The following is a 19,793-nucleotide window of genomic DNA, read 5'->3' as shown; positions in this document are numbered from 1 at the left end:
GAAGTGGGACTGGAGCAGTAGAGAGAAGTGAGGGTGATGTACAAATAATAAAGGAAAGGAGAGATGAGAGGAGAAAAGGAGAGGAGAGGAGCAGATAGGAAATACAAATAGGGAAAGGACATGATGGGAGAGATGAGAGAGGAGATGAGGAGGAAAGGAAAGACACAGAGAGGAAAGGAAAGGAATAGCAAAATTAGAAATTAGATGAAAGGAGGAAAGAAAAGAGAAGAAGAGGAAAGGAAAATAAATGATAAGCGACGAATAAGGGAACGATAGTAAAAGAGAGATGAGAGTATGAAATGAGGAGAAAAGGAAAGATGAGGAAAGGAATAGCGAAACAAGATATAGGGTAGGAAAGGAGAGATGATAGAGGTTAGGAGATGAATAAGGAAAGTAAGGGAGAGCAAAGGAAAAGAATAAAAAGGAAAGAAGAGACTAGAGAGGATAGGATAGGAGATAAAATGAGGAAAGGAAGTACGAGGAGAGAAAAGGGAAAATAATATCAAAAGGAAATGCATCAGGAAAGGAAACAAGGGAATGTAAAAGGAAGCATATCAAAGGGAAGAATAAGAAAAGCAAAACAATTGATGGTAAAAGGAAATGATCTGCTTGTCTGCAGGGCAGGAACAGCTTACTCTAAACTGTTGGAGCACCTCAATGCACCCTAAGGTCTCGAGGAATGGAGCACAGAGGATGGAGAGCCCCCCCCCCTGCATCTCTTCCCTCCCTAATTTAGTAAGATTCACTTTGAAAAGTAACACTGCAAAATCATTTCGAGATGCGCCGCTAATAACTCAGCATTGCTCCCTAATCAGCCAATCGCTGGTCGGCCTCATGACCACTCTGTCGTGTCTTAAACCAGCAACCAGCATACAATATGAATACGAGCATGTGTGGCCATTTCAATGGAGGGAAATAAGCAACAGCTAACTTTGATGCTTACAGTCTCCAGTCAGCAGGATAAAAGGTGATTTAAATGAGGAAATATTGACTCCCCAAAGCGCAGCAGCCCAATAAAGTGATGGGGGTCCCTTTAAAGAACAGCAGTGACTCTCTCAATTTAATCTATTTTTGAAAATGAAAAGTCAATTTAACAAAGTTGAAAAGAGAAAGATGGGCTGAGGGAGGAAGAAGAAGAAGAGGGGGAGGAAGAAGAGAGAGAAAGGCATTCTCTTGCATTCAAGCAGTAAACTAACTGCGGCACAGAGCAGCAGAGATTTCGGCTGAATTATCTCCCACCTCACATTTGCTCTTAGGCAAGCAGTTTAAAAGCCAAGCGATTGAGCCAGTGATCCAATTTGAAATGCAGAAATGATTAGAGCAGCTTGCCTCATTTCATATCGAAATACTCTGATTTATGAGAGGGCAGCAGCCAAGATCTATCTCTAAAGGGAATTAGTGTGCAATTCCTGCATATTTCTGTTATTTAGTCTCCCCATAGCAGATGCTATAGCCTTAGAGAGAGAGAGGGAGAGGGGGGGGGGGGGGTGAGAGCCATTTGTGGGTATCTTTTCATTTCAGATGTAACCACGGCCATTTAGAAGAAGGAGGGAATGACACAAAGCAGACTTGAGGGATGATGGTTTTTCTCACTTCATGTAGGATGTTGATCTTATTCCAGGATGCAATGGAGAAAAATAAACATGCAGCAGCCATAATGAAGCATAACACACACGGCGTGGATATAGCGGTGAGAGAACACAGACTGTTTTCATTCAACTAAAAAAAAATAATAATAAAGACCCTTGCAACCCATCCATCCTTGAGGCTAAGAAAATATTAATACGCAGAGCGATAACGAGGGCTAGAGGAAAATCTCCCTTAATGAAATTTCCAGTTGACCACATGCAATTTGTTTCATGGCAGTGAACAACTAATTGCAATGGACGTTATCAAGGTGTGAGTGTGCTGCCTGCTGTAAAGTGACTGGTGAACAGGTACAAATCCTTTATCCCTCCTCCCATGTTAGAAACAGAGAACATATAAACTCGACGTAACCAAACATAAGCTCTTTTTTCTTCTTCTTATACTGGTAGTATCCTCAGAAAGGACATGGCGCTCCTCAAAATGGCATTCACATACTACGAAACATGTGAATTATACACTACCGTTCAAAAGTTTGGGGTCACTTAGAAATGTCTTTATTTTTCAAAGAAAAGCACTGTTTTTTCAATAAAGATAACATTAATCAAAAATACACACTATACATTGTTAATGTGGTAAATGGCTATTCTAGGTGGAAGTGTCTGGTTTCTAATGAAATATCTCCATAGGTGTATACACTCAAAGAAATGACTCATTGGATGAACTCAATTAAATTGTTGGCAGGTTTTCCATCCAATAATTATATGCAACTCCAACTCAAATTTAGCACATCAGTGCAATAAAATTTAATTAAGTTAGTCCAACTCATTTGTATCAAATACATCTCAAATAAAATAACGATATTCATTAAATTAAATTAATTTGTGTTTGTCCAACTCGAAATATAAACTAACTAACTAACAAAATATGCTAAATCCACACAGAAGGAACGCCCCGACTGGGAAATGAACCCACGGACCTCTGGCTTTGGGGCGACAGTGCTAGCCACTACACCACCGTACAGCCATGAAAATGTCTTCACCTCATGTAAACAACTGATTTTCAGCTGGCGCATGCGCAAAGGGTAGTCCTCAATGAAACACATTTATTTTGAGTTGATATGCACACCATCTAACCTAAATAAATCTCATAAATGAAAGTATTCATACATTTTGTGTTACACCCATTAAATATAAATATCTATTTTTGTAATTGATTTATTTAAATGTATCAAACAATATTTAAATGTGTCACCTCTAAGAAGGGCTTGAATCGTTTTTTTGAGTGTAGAGGCCCATTTCCATCAACTATCACTCCAGTGTTCTAATGGTACATTGTGTTTGCTAATCGCCTTAGAAGACTAATATCTGATTTGAAAACCCTTGTGCAATTATGTTAGCACAGCTGAAAACCGTTATGCTGGTGATATAATCTATACAACTGGCCTTCCTTTGAGCTTGAAGTTTGAAGAACAAAATTAATACTTCAAATATTAATCATTATTTCTAACCTTGTTAATGTCTTGACTATATTTTCTATTCAATTTTCAAATTCATTTGATAAATAAAAGTGAGTTTTCATGGAAGACACAAAATTGTCTGGATGACCCCAAACTTTTGAACGGTAGTGTACGTTTAGAGGGGAAACCGATTATGTCGTGGATTGAGTTGGCTTTAAAATAAGTTTAAAGTCCACAGCAGTCCGCATATGGAGGAGGTCCGGGGTCAGGAGACTGTCGTTGGTGTTCTTTTGTTGCAAAAACCACGTGTTTCAAACCGTTTGAAACTGCGACCACGATCTGGAGACAATACAATTACCTCGGGACGTAATTGAGAGCGCAAGAGTTTAAGTTTATTTTATTTAAGTTGTGTGGGAGTGTAATTGTGTAGGGAAGAGGGAAACTGTGATTGATCTTGGACGTTGCGTTATGTTGCCTTTTAATGGGTCAAATGTGTTTCATATAAATCTATCAGATTTTCAAATTCATCAGGTGTTTTATAATCCTCATCCAAAAGATGTTAATGCCGTTATTTGCCTGGTGTTTTTGCTTTTTTTAGGAAAAGACAAAATAAAATGTCACTCCTTGACACCGAGTGGGTGTTGAAAGCCAATGAATGTGTGGAGATATTCAGACGGAGCGGTTCTGATCTCTCAGTTGTCTAAATCCTGCAGCTGTGGGATCAAGACAGATACAGTGGCAGTCAGTGACCTTGGTGGAGGGAGAGAAGAGGAGAGAAAAAAAAAGAGGAAAAAAAGCCATAGGGGAAAATAATCATTCCCACCAAGGTTCGTATCGATTTCACCTGCCCTGACCACGAGGGGGTTAAGAGTAGCCAGTGGTGGTGAAATGGTCAGCGGCGATATCATTAGCTTGTTGTTTACACGGGAAGCAGCGCGTTAGAGGGAGGCTGAGTGTCACGAGCCACTTTCTTCTTCACCTCCTTCAGCTGATCAGAGGATCATGGTATCAAGGAGGGATTAGTAGCGACTTGGGATTTGTGTGATTGGTTAATTTATTGCGGTGGTGGCAGGTCTTTCATCTATGGCAACATTTAATCAGCGCAGCCACAGAGGCTATTACAGGTTAGCTCCTTCCTGGAGTCGGTCCGGCTGTGCCATCAGCTCTATCACAATTCCCCTGAAATTTCCAAATTATCTGGAACAGGCTTTAGCTTCTCAGTAATAAAAATTAGAACAGATTCCTGATAGAAGCTTTCGCTCACACAGGACCAATTATAACTCGTACAGCCCTGCCTTGGAAGAGGGAGCAAGGGCTGCGGGGGAAGGATGGAGGTACAAAAAAAATCCAACTCTGAGAGATGTGCGGGGAACTTATCGCTCAGCCTCTGCTGCTCCGCTCTGATCCAAATCCGTGTGGCTGAAAATTTATATTAGATCTTATCACAGAGGCCTAAGTCGAGAAGAAAAAAAAATCAATGAAGGTTATCTTTTATGTTGCAGCAACTTGTGGAAATATTGATTTTCATTTTATAGCGAATTTGGAAGCATCAGTTTGTAATCACTTCCTCGCTGACTACACTGTTTCGGTCTCTGTATCTCTTACACGGGGAACGGCAACAGGGCTCAGGGAGGAGGAGAAAAATAATAATAAAAAACACACCGGCAGAGTATTGAAACCACTGGAGTGAAGGCAGAGGGAGGATAAACCATAACACACTTTATACTATCACCCTGACAGGGATGAGAGTGTGTAAACTGATACTAAACACTATACCTCCACAAGCCAAACACATATGGACTTGTTTTCTAACATCTCTTCATTTCAATATTTATTTTTGAAAATACCTCAAATCAAACGAGCAATATCCAATGAGATTTTTAGTTTTTTTGTAGGTGACATATTTAATATCCAACAAGGGTCAGCATGTTGTTAAAGTGTCGTGGACAGGAACGAGCTCCCATACGTCATATCCTCTGCTTGTTCAGATGAGTTTGTTTACCGTGCGTCTCCCTCTCTTCCCGGGGGGGGGAGGCTAAATGTTCTGCCTGTCAGTTTGCATTTCTTCAGGCCTCGGTCACTCAGGCCCTTTCCATTTGCATTTGGCTCCTCCCCCTTCCCGCCGATGCCGCTGCGTTTTAGTCCTAAATATATATATATGTAGTGTGCAGTCTGCGTTTCTTTGTCTCCGTGATGTCTGGTACATGCGGCGCGCTCACAAAGCACCGGGCCACCATTGTGGTGATCGATGCATTATGTAGATCTGCAGCGGCGAATGGTCGTGAAAGAAAATAGTGGTGCATCGAGATTAAATCAAATATAATACCCGTGGTCAAAGTTTCTATCGCGGCAGCAACTGAAGGATTAATCTGGATTGCTGTAATAATTGTTGAGCCCGTTGCTAACAATGGGAAGACTTCTAGTTCAGGTGGTATTTTGGCTCCCATTGAGAGCAGCTGGAATATGATGAATTCCCAGAGGCTCAGAGGGACGGCGGAGAGGCCTCTCGCTGCTGAATAAGAGATGGCTCCAGTCTGGAGATCTAAGGACTAAGGAAGGGTTAATCTGATTCCCATTTCAGATAGTCGTCCTAGCAACAATCGGACCGGTCTGCTCTGCTCCTTTGACAGGCTGTGAGACTTTCAGGTTAGCAGATAGAAGACTTTATTGTGAAGCTAATTTGAAATGTGAAATTGAGGATGACTTAAATTACAGAGGACCCCTCTCTCTCTCTCTCTCTCTCTCTCATATCTGCTGCCAGGATGGGATAAGAGGATGCCAGGAGAAGGAATAAGAATATCAACAGACACAATTTACTGTCTGTGTTTGATCAGTTTGGCAGTGTAGTTTGCCAGCGTGCAGATAGATATAAATATAGAGATAGATCTCTCTCTCTCTCTCTCTCTATTCTATATATATATATAGAATATTTATATTTAGAGTCTTTCATTTGCAGACAAAATCCAAACAGATTGCTATCATCTCCCCGAGATGTATTTGCTGTTAGTAAATAAACGCTTTCAGAAAGAAAAAGAAAAATCAGTTTGTCCTCCAGCCTCAGACTGGAGAGAGTTCACGGTGAGAGAAATGGGAAGCTGGAGGAAGAGGAGGAGGAGGAGGAGTGGGGGGGGAGGGGCATGCAGCACACTGCCTGTGCTCATCTCTTGTGCATATCTGTGCCGATTCAGACCTTTAGCATGTGACATTTGCATTTATCCTTGAAGGTTGTTTGCCTTCTGCGGGGGAGAAAGGGGAGCAGGAAGGGGAGCAGGAAGGGGAGCAGGAAGTGGAACGCGTTTCTTCTAATGCGTGAGGCAGACGGAAGCCGTCCTGTCACCTCGCAACGGAGAAATAAATGAAAGTGTCGGGATGGCACTCGCAGCCCGACTTCTCTCCGCTCAACTATTCCTGTAACATCCTAATGAAGGAGGAGGTTCAAAAGTACAACGGCCTTGAAATACTGACGTTCTGCCTCGGAGTAATAATAGTCCCACTGTACCCGGCTGCTGCTGCTGCTGCCCACACGCTCACGCCACCATTTTAAGAGGCGAGAGGAAAGAGGGGCACCAGAAAAACAAAATACAGCAGAGCAGGAAATCACACAAGGATAAATAGAGCAAGATCCCAGTGACACCACGGTGGATGGTGCACTCTATCTCCCTCTTTTCTTCTTTTCTTCTTTCCGATGGAATAAACTCCCACGTTTGACCCCTGACCGGGGAAGAAAAACGACCTTACAGCATTCAGAATAATTTTGTGTTGGACCGGCATATTATAAAAAACCCTAACCTCAATCAGCCTTTGAAATGGATACTGATTCTTTAAATTCTCCCCTGCTTGTTTTCAGGAAGTGGTGAGATCCTGGCGATACCGAGGCACAATGTGCCCAAAGTTCACTCGCTTCCTCCTCCCTGAGAGTCGGCAGCCTTTTCTTCCTTTCTTCCTTTTTACATAAATCCCAGAGATGTTCTTTTCTAATCTTTAAGGGATCGGATGCTGAATCATTGGGGTTCAATCCTGGACCATTATTCCTCCCTTTTTGACTCTCTTGCACCCATTTGTCACGACTGCAACAACGGTGCAACCTCATACACTCACACACACACACACACACACACAACAACCTGCTCAAATCTTCCCAGCATTGTAAAAAATAAGGAACCAGAAGAAAAAGAGGATTGGGGTGGACTTAGGTTTCATGGTGTATAGTTTCTCAAATTGTGTGTTTACAGACATTCAGAGAAGCAGAGGAGCGCAACTCAGTGGTTATTAATGTTTCTTTAATCACCGGAATAAGCGAATGATTAGTGTGTGTTATCTGTCCCCGTCCAGAAGACGAAGAGCACGGTCCCGGTGGTGCTGAGCGCCGGCCCCAGGTGGCTGCTGGATGTGACTTGGCAGGGAGCGGAAGACAACAAGAACAACTGTGTGGTGTACAGCAAAGGTAAGCAAGCAGCTTCCTGTTATCTGTCAACACGCCACACAGCACCGCCGCCGCGGAAAACAAACAAACAAAAAACACTGACAATCCTCCATCCACTCCACCTCTCCCCAGCTGCCCGTCTCTCTCCTTCTTTCTCTTTCTTCTACTTTTTTTTTCTCTCTCTCTTTTTCTCTTGCTCACTTCTCAAAGTCACAAACACGCGGAAATAATTGCACTGCGAGGACACACACACACCATATCTGTTTTACTCCAGAGTCATTTATATCACTAAAACTCTGATTAGGAACTGAGAAACATCACTTGACACACAAAGTTAATGGTCTTTAGATTTCACAAGGTAATTAATGCCCCCCCCTGCCCCTCTTCTTTTTCCCCCTCTTTCATACTCAGTGAATCTCTATCTCAGTGCAGATAGCGAGCAAAGCACAAGTGGAGTTGGAGCTCACCATTTCAATTCATGGTGCATCTTTTAATAAATCAGACAGCACCGAATATGCATTCATGTAAATGCATATCTCTCCAGAAAAAAAAAAAGGAAAAATAAAAAATCCTGCCTTCACCCTTTAAACCACCAAAAAAAAATAAAAAACAAGTGACTCTGTCTCTGATGAGAAACCCCCTCAATCTGGAGCATGGTTGCCCTCATTAAAGTGGCCCAATGCGGGATGTGCACAGATTGCATGAGGAGATGCTTGGACTGTAAAGCCATGACAGTCTGAGCCTCACTACACATGAAAAGAGCCAGGTTTTTTATTTTTTAAAGGGGCGGAAAAAATAAACACGTAAATAGAGATGTTATTTTGGATTTCGAAAAAAGAGCAAAGGAGAGGCTCTATTTATCACTTTTCAAAAAGTGATTACCCCGTAACAATAACCCCCGACAAGTACACACACACACACACACACACCAAAGTAAAGCTGAAATGGAGCTTCTTCTACCCTCAAAGTGAATAAGTGGCAGGAGTGGGATTTGCAACCGGGATTTTGTCTCCCAATTCTCATCTACTAATCACTCGACTGCACTGGGAGTTATCCTCTTAACCGGCTACTTAACTTTGTGCTCTTTATCACCAAATCATTAAAGTTTTGATAAGCTGTGAAAGAAGATTATGGACTTCTTTAAAATCTTCTAATCTTTTTTGCTCAGAGACCGACTGTATAAAACAAAAAAAAGAAGAAAAAAAGGGGGGGGGGGCGTAACAGGATTGCTCACTATATTTTGTAGTCTCTGCCACTCTTCATGATGATGCTATCTCAGGATGATGATCATCATCATCATCATCATCATCACCATCACCTCGGCTGTGTGTCTCTTGACATTTCCTTTTGTTTGCCACTTCCCATTTGACCTTATTAAATTAAACACAATAACATCGGCAGACATCCCCTTGTGAAAGTTGTTCTGTGTTGTGCTGCATAAGTTCATTACAGTAAATCTCCCCACCACCACCCAAGATGAATCTCCTAACGCTGATGACAAACGATAATAGAGAGGATGTTGAATACCAAGAATTAATTTAAATAAGTAAAAGTTAAGTATCTATTGCTACCTCAGAGACGAGGAGGGGGGGGGGGGGGCAGCATTTAATTCTGCACATTTTTCTAAAAGTTGTGTGTTGGGTGATGAAAGTATTTTTTTTTTTTCAGAGGAATTTGTAGTTTTCTCATCATGAAAACTGCAACAATACATTTGTGAAATGTGCTACCATGAGATCACGTGGTACAAAACTTCCGGCAGTGTTCTTGACTCCAGCAGCTTTGTAGCAGCTCTGCCACATGAGAGCTTTGGATAAATTGGTTGGGTGTCCGTTTTTTTCTCGGCTCTCTCTCCACATTTTGCTCCTGGCCAGTCGTTTTTTCTTTTTTTCTTTTTTTGGGAGTAAGTTCAGAAAGTGTTTGATGCCGCTCATTCTTCTGCACCCTCTGGAGGTGACACTGAAATTGAATGTCAGCGCCCTGAAAGAAAATAACCCGAAAACTTTGTCGAATTCAATTCTGAATCCGGCCTTCTTTTTTTTTGCTCCAGTTTTTGAAGTGGCGTCAGAGTCGTGTTTATTGCGTTTACTCAAAATGGGGGAAAAGAAACAGGAACTCTCTTCCCACCTTGAAAAAAAAAAAAGGCTGAGGCCTCGACTGTTTATATCTTCACCCTATGCAGGCTGTTTCATTGCTCCCTGCAGATGCGTCACTTATGGAAAACAGTGAATATCTCAATACCCAGTATGCTTTGCAAGAATATGCTTTGGCTTACCTTTCAGTGGTCTCGGCTTTTCTTTATGGCTGCATGCAAAGATAGTAGCGGTTCACTTTGGATGCTCGCCAGGGTGAATCTATGGGGTAGTATCTCCAAGTGAGGACTGGTGATTGGTTTGAATTGCTGTAGCTTTCTGCTGAGTGTTCTGTCTATGATTTCTGCATTACATTTTTTTTTTCCACCACCTGAACTTTGGAGACATATTCTGAGAGAGGACAGGACTCAGCCAAAGGATTCCTCTGGGAGTTATATTCCTCGCAGCGTGTTATGTATAATACATGCACTGGAGTGTGTAACAAGCAGCAGGGAGGTGCATTCAGGTCCCCCATCGGGCGCCTCCGGTCATCTGCACCGAGACAAGCCTATAGTGTCAAATATAGATTTACTTTTGGGATCCCACATTTACTCCCGTGTCTTCCGTCAGTATCGTTGTGTCCGGCATTTCACCCATTTACAGAAATTAGAAGTGAGGGCTAATGTTTAAGGCATTTTAAATGACCTAAATTAGGATTCACAGAGCCATCCAATGAATATGAATCCAAACTTCCGTTTACCCCAAAATGAGAGGCAGCGAGAGGAAGTGGGAAAGTGCAGTATGTTTTTTTTTCCCAGTCTGTCAGCTGTTTGTTTTACATTAAACTCCCAAGAAGAGCCTTCGCAGCCAGCCATTACTAAAACTCTCGACTCGAGCAGCGCGCTTACTCATTATCGAGAAATCCACCTGGAACTCCCACAATGCTCTCCTCCACACTCCGACGGTTTCTTTGAACCCCCGAAGTTAGAAGAAACAGGCAGCAAGCCTGCAGAGTAATTATATGTTACAGTAACGCTGGAGATGGAGGGGGAGCGAGAGGGGAAGAGAGTGACAGACAGGAACCCAGAGAGAGAGAGAAATCTGTGGAGGATTTTCAGTACCGATAAACAACAGATTGATAAACAATGCAGCTGAGAGATTCAACAGAGGCACGTCGTTATTTTGATTTTTTCATTCTTTCTCCCAGTTGGATGTGTCTGTTCAAAATGCTGCAAAAACCTGCTCCATGGGAAGATTTGAGCAACTGTTGGGTTTCTGTGAACAAACACCATGAAAATAAAACTAATGCTTTTCAAAACTTTCTGACCTTAACCTGCTGAAAAATGTAAATCTTTGAAAACAGGACATGAATAGGAATCGTTTCCTTCAACAATTGTGCATTTTTTGGGAATCTTTAGGGATTAATACTTGTTTGGTACTTACAGCAGGATGGTGCATGTGGGACTGGAAGAAACTCTGAAGCGGTCACCCTCAGACTTTTTATTTTATGGGTTGTTTTCTGGGTTTATGTTCTTACACCTTTGCATATCGACACAACTCCTGAATCCGCCTTGTTGGTTCCTCTCAGCCAATCGGCTCATCCCCCCCCCCCCCCCCCCCCCCACCGTAGCGTCTCTGTCTGGACTACATCCCCTCAGCCGATTGGGTGTATTCTTGAAAATTAAATTACTCTTAATGTAAGGCAACATTGTATTATATATATATTATTATATTATATATATTGTATTATTATATTTAATTATATTTGTATAGAATCTTTTAAATTCCTGTTTCATATTAAAGTCCAGATGAAATATAGAATTGTTAAACCTTATAGATCACATTCCCGCTCATATTTAACATTATATGAACAAATAAATACATTTCTCCGTATTCATATATCAAAATCCAATCGTAAAATACAAATATGACATGTGGCTACATAAGCTGGTCCAGATTTCAACCAATAATATCCTGCCATCTATCCATCAATCAATGTGCAGCATTTAGCGCCACTGTCCTTCGGAGCTCTGCATTGTAAGAAATGGGCGTAAGAACGCAAGTGTAAGGCACTAAGTACCCCGCCCCCCCTTTGAGTTCCTCTCTACAGCTAACATGGTCCCATCATGTTGGGGCGACTGTGGCTCAGTGGTGAGCAGGTCGTCCTTCAATCAGAGGATTGGCGTTCTACAAGTACAGATCCATTTAACATCCACTTTAAGTATCATTTTTAGGTCTACAGTAGAATATATGACTTTCTATTCAGCCATCATTGTGCCTCCCCCATACCTGCTATCTGAACCCATTGAAACTATGCACACTCAATGGGGCCACATTATGTGGCATTATTCAGAGGTCACCTAAACTTTTCAACTGTAAGCCTCTTAAGCCAGACCACATTCAGATACAGCATGTCCAATAAGTCTCCAGAGCCACTCAACCCCATTGTTGGTGCAGAAATGGACCAATGTAACTGGGCCATTTTACATAAGCCCGGACAGTGCCAAATTAGCCAACTGGCTTTGTATTATTTCATATTCACTAAGTCTTCACAATCCGATTTTTCTTCTTTTTTTTTAATGCCTTCATTTGATCATTTTACTGCTCCAGAGCTGTGGATCCCTGAGGCAAAAGATGAACGAGTACGACCTGCCTGGACAGATGTAGTGTCTGCTTGACTCTTTAATAGTAGCCTCAAAATGTGTCGCCAAACATATTTTGAGTCTCCCAACAGAGATGAAGCTCTGCTGCCTGGCAGCATGCAGCATTGCACAGTGAGAGGACTCTCACAGTTCACAATGTAATTGTTCATTTCAACCCTCCTCCTTTTAAAATGACTGCGGTGAATAGGAGGTGCAAGGGTTATTATCTGTTATCTGGGAACATAGCGAAATAGTGTGACTGAATAATAACTAAACAACTGACACAATGTAAAAATTTCATTATCAGTGTATTAAAACAAAATTGTACCCTAAAGGAGTCCCCCACCACGGCTCCGAGCAGCAGACTAATTATGTTTAATTAAAAGACAACAGATCAACAGAATCGTTTTCATTAGGAAATTATTAATGATTCCACTGCAGCAATAATTGATTGCACTGAGCCGCACGATAACTCGGTACGGTCAGGCTGGAGTGAGCCGGTTTTTAGGCTTTTGGCAGCTGTTTGAGCAACGAGGCTGCAAATGTGGCTGCAAGCCGCCACATTAGGAGGAGAGGAGAAGTTGGAAAGCTGCTTTGTGGCAAGGAAGAGGAGAAGGAATGGTGTGTGTGTGTGTGTGTGTGTGTGTGTGTGTGTGTGTGTGTGTGTGTGTGTGTGTGTGTGTGTGTGTGTACGTGCGTGTGTGTGGGTGTGCGTGTGTGCATGTGTGTGTGTGTGGGTGAGTGTCTGAAAGGACTTAACCATCCCACACATGCAGTTTAGGAGTGCGGGCATTTTGTAACATGCGCTTTCCAGTGAGATGGGAACACACACTCTTAGTATTTTCTTCTACAGACATGTTCAAGAGGGCGTTTTCGCCCCCATTTTATTTATTTCTGCCTCACTTTTGAGCAAAAAACCACACACACACACACACACACACGTTGATCCATTCAGAGCCATGTAAAAGACGTCAGCTCCAAACATTTCCTCCGGTAGCCTTTTATGTGCATTGTTCTCCCGCCATTCGGCAGCCAGCTTCCCCGTGCTACACGCCGTAGCTCCAGACGCCACACGCTGCCACAGCACCCACATTCACTGTGAAGACACACGGACGCCATTACCCAAAATCTGAATAATGGCCGCTGACACATATACGTCCATCCTGCATTCAGTGTGGACTAAGCCAGGAGACAAAAAGCAACAATATGGGGAGGAAAGTGATGGGCACTGATGAGGGGACCAGATTGTTCTTCTCAATCTCACGCAGCCATTTTTTTTGCGGCATGTGGTCCGCACGCACGTTCTTTTTTTTCATTTTTCTTTTTTCATTTTCCGCGCGTGTGCCTGTGACTAGTGTTGTGAGCGTCCTTGTATCAGTGCCACGGAGAGGTGTCAGGCTAATGAGCGCGGGCTGTCCGTAGAGCAGGAGGGTTTGGGTTGTGCCATTCACTCTGCATATTTAAATGCCTTGTAGAGCTTAAGTAGGCCCACTTTTCCATGTCAGGGCAGCGTTCAATCCTGCTGCGACCATTAATTATGATACCATTGTGCTGCAGTGTGGCTAATAAGAGTGATGTATTGCACCCTCGTGGCATTATAATCATCTGAGTGAAGTACCTGGACTACGCTGAGCTCGCTTTAAGCACCACGTTTCATAAAAAAAGAGAGAGAAAAAGGAGTGAGCGAAGAGGAAGGCTTCTCCTCTTCCCCTCAGTCTGGTTGATGCTCGTACACCAGAGCGTGTCACAGATTTACCTTCGCTATAATTGTATAATCGATGATGAGAAATGCGTCGGTATTGATCAAGCAGGAAGGATGATTGTACGTCTGGGACTAATGCTCAAAATACTGCAAGTGCATAGCGGGCATCGCCCTCCCTCGCTGTATGAGAATGGGACACGTCCTCACACACAGAACTAAGTGGATTTTAGAGAAGCAGCTTCTTAATATTTGGAGCATGTTTCCTCAGAGTTGAATGTGTTGAGATACAGAAAGAAAGAAAAAAGATCACGTTTTACTACATTAATCACTGCACGTTAATGTGATTATATGTACTTTATATTTCTCTTCCTAACTCCCCCTGCCTTAACGGCATAATCAACCGACGTTTTTCATATTCATTGAAAGAATTCTGCGGATATATGAAAATAAGCTTCTGCGAGACTTCTTTAATCTACTGGCGGGATCTTGAGTCAGTAATTAAAGAGAGTCCATTCTGTGTGTGTGTCTGTGTGCGTGTGTGTGTCTTCTCAAAGCCCTTATGCCTGCTGTTAGGCCCGGGTGCACGATGCAGCCCAGTGCCCCCGTCTCTGCTGTGGTAAGTAGGTGTGAAAAGCATTGTCAGTGTGCTTCAGGATAAAGCCCTGCTGTTGGATGCCATTGGTCAGAGTCAAACCACACACACACACACACACACACATGCGTGCACACACACATGCACACAAACACGTGCACACACACACACACAAACACATCAGATCCTGGAGCAGGTTGAGAAGATGAGTGTGTGAGTGGGAGAGAGGATGTAGGGGGTCGTGGAGGGGCGCGTGTGTGTCTATGTGTGTGTGTGTGTGTGTGTGTGTGTGTGTGTGGGTCGGTGCATGTGCGTGTGTGTGTAGGGATAATCAGAGACAAAAGCTGAGAGCTGGAGAGAAGGGCCTTTCTGCACATCCACACAGCTCTTTTTTGGGGAGTTGGAAGGAGGTTGGGGGGGGGCTTTTCATCAGACTCAAAGGGGGTCAGGGTGTGTGTGTGTGTGTGTGTGTGTTCAGAGAGCATGATCGTGAGAGATGGAGGGAGAGTGATAGAGGACTCACTGGGGTGGGGGGGTGTTTAGATCGTCAGTCAGTGTGATGGAAAACCACACGGTGAAAGTCTCTCTGAGGGTTGACTCACACACTGCAGAGAGTGGAACTAAACAAGTGAAACTGACTCTGTGTGTAACTCTGATGCACTGAGGGAGAGAGGATATGATCATACTACGGTGGGTGGGGAGGGGAGAGAGAGAAAATCCCACAGTGAAGGGGAAGAAAAAGAAGACATGACAGTGGAAGAAAGAAAAACCTTCTGCGATGATACCGCAAGCTTAGAGAACAGAGTTAGAACAATTCCAGCCTCATGAGGTCTGCTGGAGCCATTTTTGTCTCCTTTTGATAATGTATACCCCCCCTGCAAATCAATTCTTAGGCCGGGGAAAATATAATCAGATTTACTCTGAAGAAATAGCTTGGCGCATTACAAAATAGTTTGGTGGGGTCGCCGCTGTGTTCATACGGCACAACTCTGCGATAACCTTTATACATACCTCTGCAGCTAATCCATTTTATTGATTGTACATCCACCTGCGTGGGAGAAGAAAAAACCAAACCCACAGCCCCCGTAGTCTTTAGAGGGCCGTATCAGTGTGATATCACCGTTTCTCTTTTCTCATTGCAGCGCACGGAGGAGCACCAAGCCACCTCTAGCATTAAGGCCTTATCGGGGAATGCTTTTATCGCGCCTATCTGCTCACGGGATCTTCGCTATTCCGCCCCTCTTAAAGTCCAATGCCATGGGTAAGGACACAGGGAAGCGTGCGGCGGGTTCGACAATGAGCTTTGAAAGGTGGAGTTGTAGCAATTTGGCTAATGTGATACGAGTTGTGAATACAGCAAGAGGGAAGCTTGGCTAATGCGTGTTTCATCTCTACTCCAATCCTGTGCAAAGGTTGGAAATCAGGGTTGGCTTCTGTTTGGTGCAAGATGCCAAAGAACCGGTTCGGATAGAGACTGAGGTTTTAAGGCGCCATACAGGTTCTAAAAAAACACTTGTATCAGATTAGTAATTGGTAGAGGCAGATAATCTGAGTTGAGGTATTAGTATGGTGAAGGTTAGGTCTCTTAGTGCCCAGTCTTTGTCTTTGCGATGGTATCGGTATTACTTCAAGGGTACTGGATTGGTGTCACTAACCAGCCCTTGTGCAGACCCACCACTCCGAACTCTGTGGAACTCGTAATTAGAATTGGACGTGAACTGTGGCATTCTGAATCATCCACTAAAGATGCAGTTCCTCACGTGGCAGTTTAACCATTTTGCCAATAAACTGAGATCACTTACTGTTCATACTGTCATTTACAGTAAAGTAACTGCGCTGTTTTTACATGTTAAAGGTTGTTCAGCCTTGTGACACTCCTATTGGCTGCTCCTCCTCCAGGTTGCTTTAGTGCCTGAGCTCTGCTGACCTCTGCCTGTCGGCGCTGGGTGACGGAGATGGGTGCCCTGGCTCCTTGTGTGTGTGTGTGTGTGTGTGTGTGTGTGATGTGTGTGTGTGCGTGTGCGTGTATGTGTGGAGACAGGCCTGCTGTAGGTACTGCAGTGTGGAGGACCAGACATCAGTGTCGTCCAGGTCAGACAGGGCCATCCATCCATTCTTCGAGCCCCAGGGAAGAGAGCGAGAGGGAAAAGGAGGGAGAGCGGAAGAGCAGTGTGGTGTGTGTCTTTGTGTGTGTGTGTGTGTGTGTGTGTGTTTGTGTGTGTACAGAAAAAGAGGGATGAAGGGAGGGGTAGGGGGCACTGATGCACTGTTTCTCTTAACTCTGTCAAAGCCACTTCATTGTGCTCCCCCGTGCAGTGAGTGGAAACCAATCTGTCATCGCTCCACTAGCCAGCGTACTAGAAGAGGGTTAGACTGCTGGAAACACAGGTCTATTCAATGTAAAATGTAACTGGAATCTGAGCCCTTGGATTGAAGGAAAAAAAATGTGATGTGAGATATTTGAACTGCGCTCTCCCACAGACTGTGAAATGGAAGCTGTGAGTACAGTATTTGGGTCTGCGTGAGATAGGGTTCAGTCTCGTATCTCTGCCTTTTTCACGGAGAGGTGATTGACATGTTTTGTTGATGGAACTCCATCCAAACCATGTGAGGTTTGCATAGGCATGAAGGGGCTCGGTAAAAAAAGAAGAAGAAAAACCTCAGACAGACATCCTTGCTCGATGTTACCCAGCAAAGTTGGCCTGGTGTGTTTAAGTTGTTTCTTCTTTCCTCCTCTTTCTGGCTCTGAAATCCTTGAGTCAGTTACAGAGCATAGAGGCTGAGCAGAGGTAACAGTCCTCATGTGGAGTGGAGTTCAGCTTTCCTTCCACCCATGTTTTTCTTTCACCTGTCACCTATAGAAAGCGAGCATCACCTGACCGGCACAGAGAACATGACCACCTCAGCCGCTAAGCCTGCATACCGTTGAGTAGTGGCTACTAATGCTGTGTTCCGATTGCCATTTGGAGTCACTTCTCCTCGCAGGAATCCCCCTCGCGCCATTCCCCCTGTAATCTCCCCACTCCTCTGTGTTGTGGGGTGGCTCGCCCGCTGCTCCCGCCGCTACGCCACAGCCTCTCCTTACAGCCAGCACCTCCACCATTTTAATCCCTTTGACCCCTGTATCAACAGCTCCTGGAGATTACATCCTGCCTCCTCGCCGGCCGCCGGCTAGTGTATGCTCGGGTCTGAGGCTAGTGTATGCTGGGGTCTGAGGCTAGTGTATGCTGGGGTCTGAGGCTAGTGTATGCTCGGGTCTGAGGCTAGTGTATGCTGGGGTCTGAGGCTATTGTATGCAAGGGTCTGAGGCTAGTGTATGCTCGGGTCTGAGGTTCGTGTATGCTGGGGTCTGAGGCTAGTGTATGCTCGGGTCTGAGGCTAGTGTATACTAGGGTCTGAGGCTAGTGTATGCTGGGGTCTGAGGCTAGTGTATGCAAGGGTCTGAGGCTAGTGTATGCTCGGGTCTGAGGCTAGTGTATACTAGGGTCTGAGGCTAGTGTATGCAAGGGTCTGAGGCTAGTGTATGCAAGGGTCTGAGGCTAGTGTATTATAGAGTCTGAGGCTAGTGTATACTAGGGTCTGAGGCTAGTGTATGCTGGGGTCTGAGGCTAGTGTATGCTAGGGTCTGAGGCTAGTGTATGCAAGGGTCTGAGGCTAGTGTATTATAGAGTCTGAGGCTAGTGTATGCTAGGGTCTGAGGCTAGTGTATGCAAGGGTCTGAGGCTAGTGTATTATAGAGTCTGAGGCTAGTGTATGCTAGGGTCTGAGGCTAGTGTATGCTGGGGTCTGAGGCTAGTGTATGCTAGGGTCTGAAGCTAGTGTATGCTAGGGTCTGAGGCTAGTGTATGCAAGGGTCTGAGGCTAGTGTATTATAGAGTATGAGGCTAGTGTATGCTAGGGTCTGAGGCTAGTGTATGCTAGGGTCTGAGGCTAGTGTATGCTGGGGTCTGAGGCTAGTGTATGCTAGGGTCTGAGGCTAGTGTATGCTAGGGTCTGAGGCTAGTGTATGCAAGGGTCTGAGGGTAGTGTATGCTGGGGTCTGAGGCTAGTGTATAATAGGGTCTGAGGGTAGTGTATACTAGGGTCTGAGGGTAGTGTATGCTAGGGTCTGAGGCTAGTGTATGCTAGGGTCTGAGGCTAGTGTATACTAGAGTCTGAGGCTAGTGTATGCTGGGGTCTGAGGCTAGTGTATGCTGGGGTCTGAGGGTAGTGTATACTAGAGTCTGAGGCTAGTGTATGCTGGGGTCTGAGGGTAGTGTATGCAAGGGTCTGAGGCTAGTGTATACTAGAGTCTGAGGCTAGTGTATGCTGGGGTCTGAGGCTAGTGTATACTAGGGTCTGAGGCTAGTGTATACTAGGGTCTGAGGCTAGTGTATGCTGGGGTCTGAGGTAGTGTATACTAGGGTCTGAGGCTAGTGTATACTAGGGTCTGAGGCTAGTGTATGCTAGGGTCTGAGGCTAGTGTATGCTGGGGTCTGAGGCTAGTGTATGCTAGGGTCTGAGGCTAGTGTATGCTAGGGTCTGAGGCTAGTGTATGCAAGGGTCTGAGGGTAGTGTATGCTAGGGTCTGAGGCTAGTGTATGCTGGGGTCTGAGGCTAGTGTATGCTAGGGTCTGAGGCTAGTGTATGCTAGGGTCTGAAGCTAGTGTATGCAAGGGTCTGAGGCTAGTGTATGCTAGGGTCTGAGGCTAGTGTATGCTGGGGTCTGAGGCTAGTGTATGCTAGGGTCTGAGGCTAGTGTATGCTACGGTCTGAGGCTAGTGTATGCAAGGGTCTGAGGGTAGTGTATACTAGGGTCTGAGGGTAGTGTATACTAGGGTCTGAGGGTAGTGTATGCTAGGGTCTGAGGCTAGTGTATGCTAGGGTCTGAGGCTAGTGTATGCTGGGGTCTGAGGGTAGTGTATGCAAGGGTCTGAGGCTAGTGTATACTAGAGTCTGAGGCTAGTGTATGCTGGGGTCTGAGGCTAGTGTATACTAGGGTCTGAGGCTAGTGTATGCTAGGGTCTGAGGGTAGTGTATGCAAGGGTCTGAGGCTAGTGTATACTAGAGTCTGAGGCTAGTGTATGCTGGGGTCTGAGGCTAGTGTATACTAGGGTCTGGGGCTAGTGTATACTAGGGTCTGAGGCTAGTGTATGCTGGGGTCTGAGGGTAGTGTATACTAGGGTCTGAGGCTAGTGTATACTAGGGTCTGAGGCTAGTGTATGCTGGGGTCTGAGGCTAGTGTATACTAGGGTCTGAGGCTAGTGTATACTAGGGTCTGAGGCTAGTGTATACTAGGGTCTGAGGCTAGTGTATGCTGGGGTCTGAGGGTAGTGTATGCAA

The 19,793-nt window shown here is 44.6% G+C and overlaps 1 protein-coding gene across 1 annotated transcript in view; it reads left to right on the top strand.

Moving 5' to 3' along the window:
• zfpm2a (zinc finger protein, FOG family member 2a) overlaps positions 1–19,793 on the top strand; it is a 126,413-nt gene that overhangs the window by 66,291 nt on the left and 40,329 nt on the right. The window contains exon 5 of the mRNA XM_056444751.1: positions 7,376–7,487. Coding sequence (XP_056300726.1) covers positions 7,376–7,487 — 112 coding nt within the window. The remainder of the gene's footprint in view (positions 1–7,375; positions 7,488–19,793) is intronic.

Source organism: Pseudoliparis swirei, chromosome 22, assembly GCF_029220125.1.
Source record: "Pseudoliparis swirei isolate HS2019 ecotype Mariana Trench chromosome 22, NWPU_hadal_v1, whole genome shotgun sequence".
Lineage (NCBI taxonomy): Eukaryota > Metazoa > Chordata > Actinopteri > Perciformes > Liparidae > Pseudoliparis > Pseudoliparis swirei.
The sequence above is the reverse complement of the archived record's forward strand: the minus strand, read 5'-3'. Positions and strand labels throughout refer to the sequence as shown.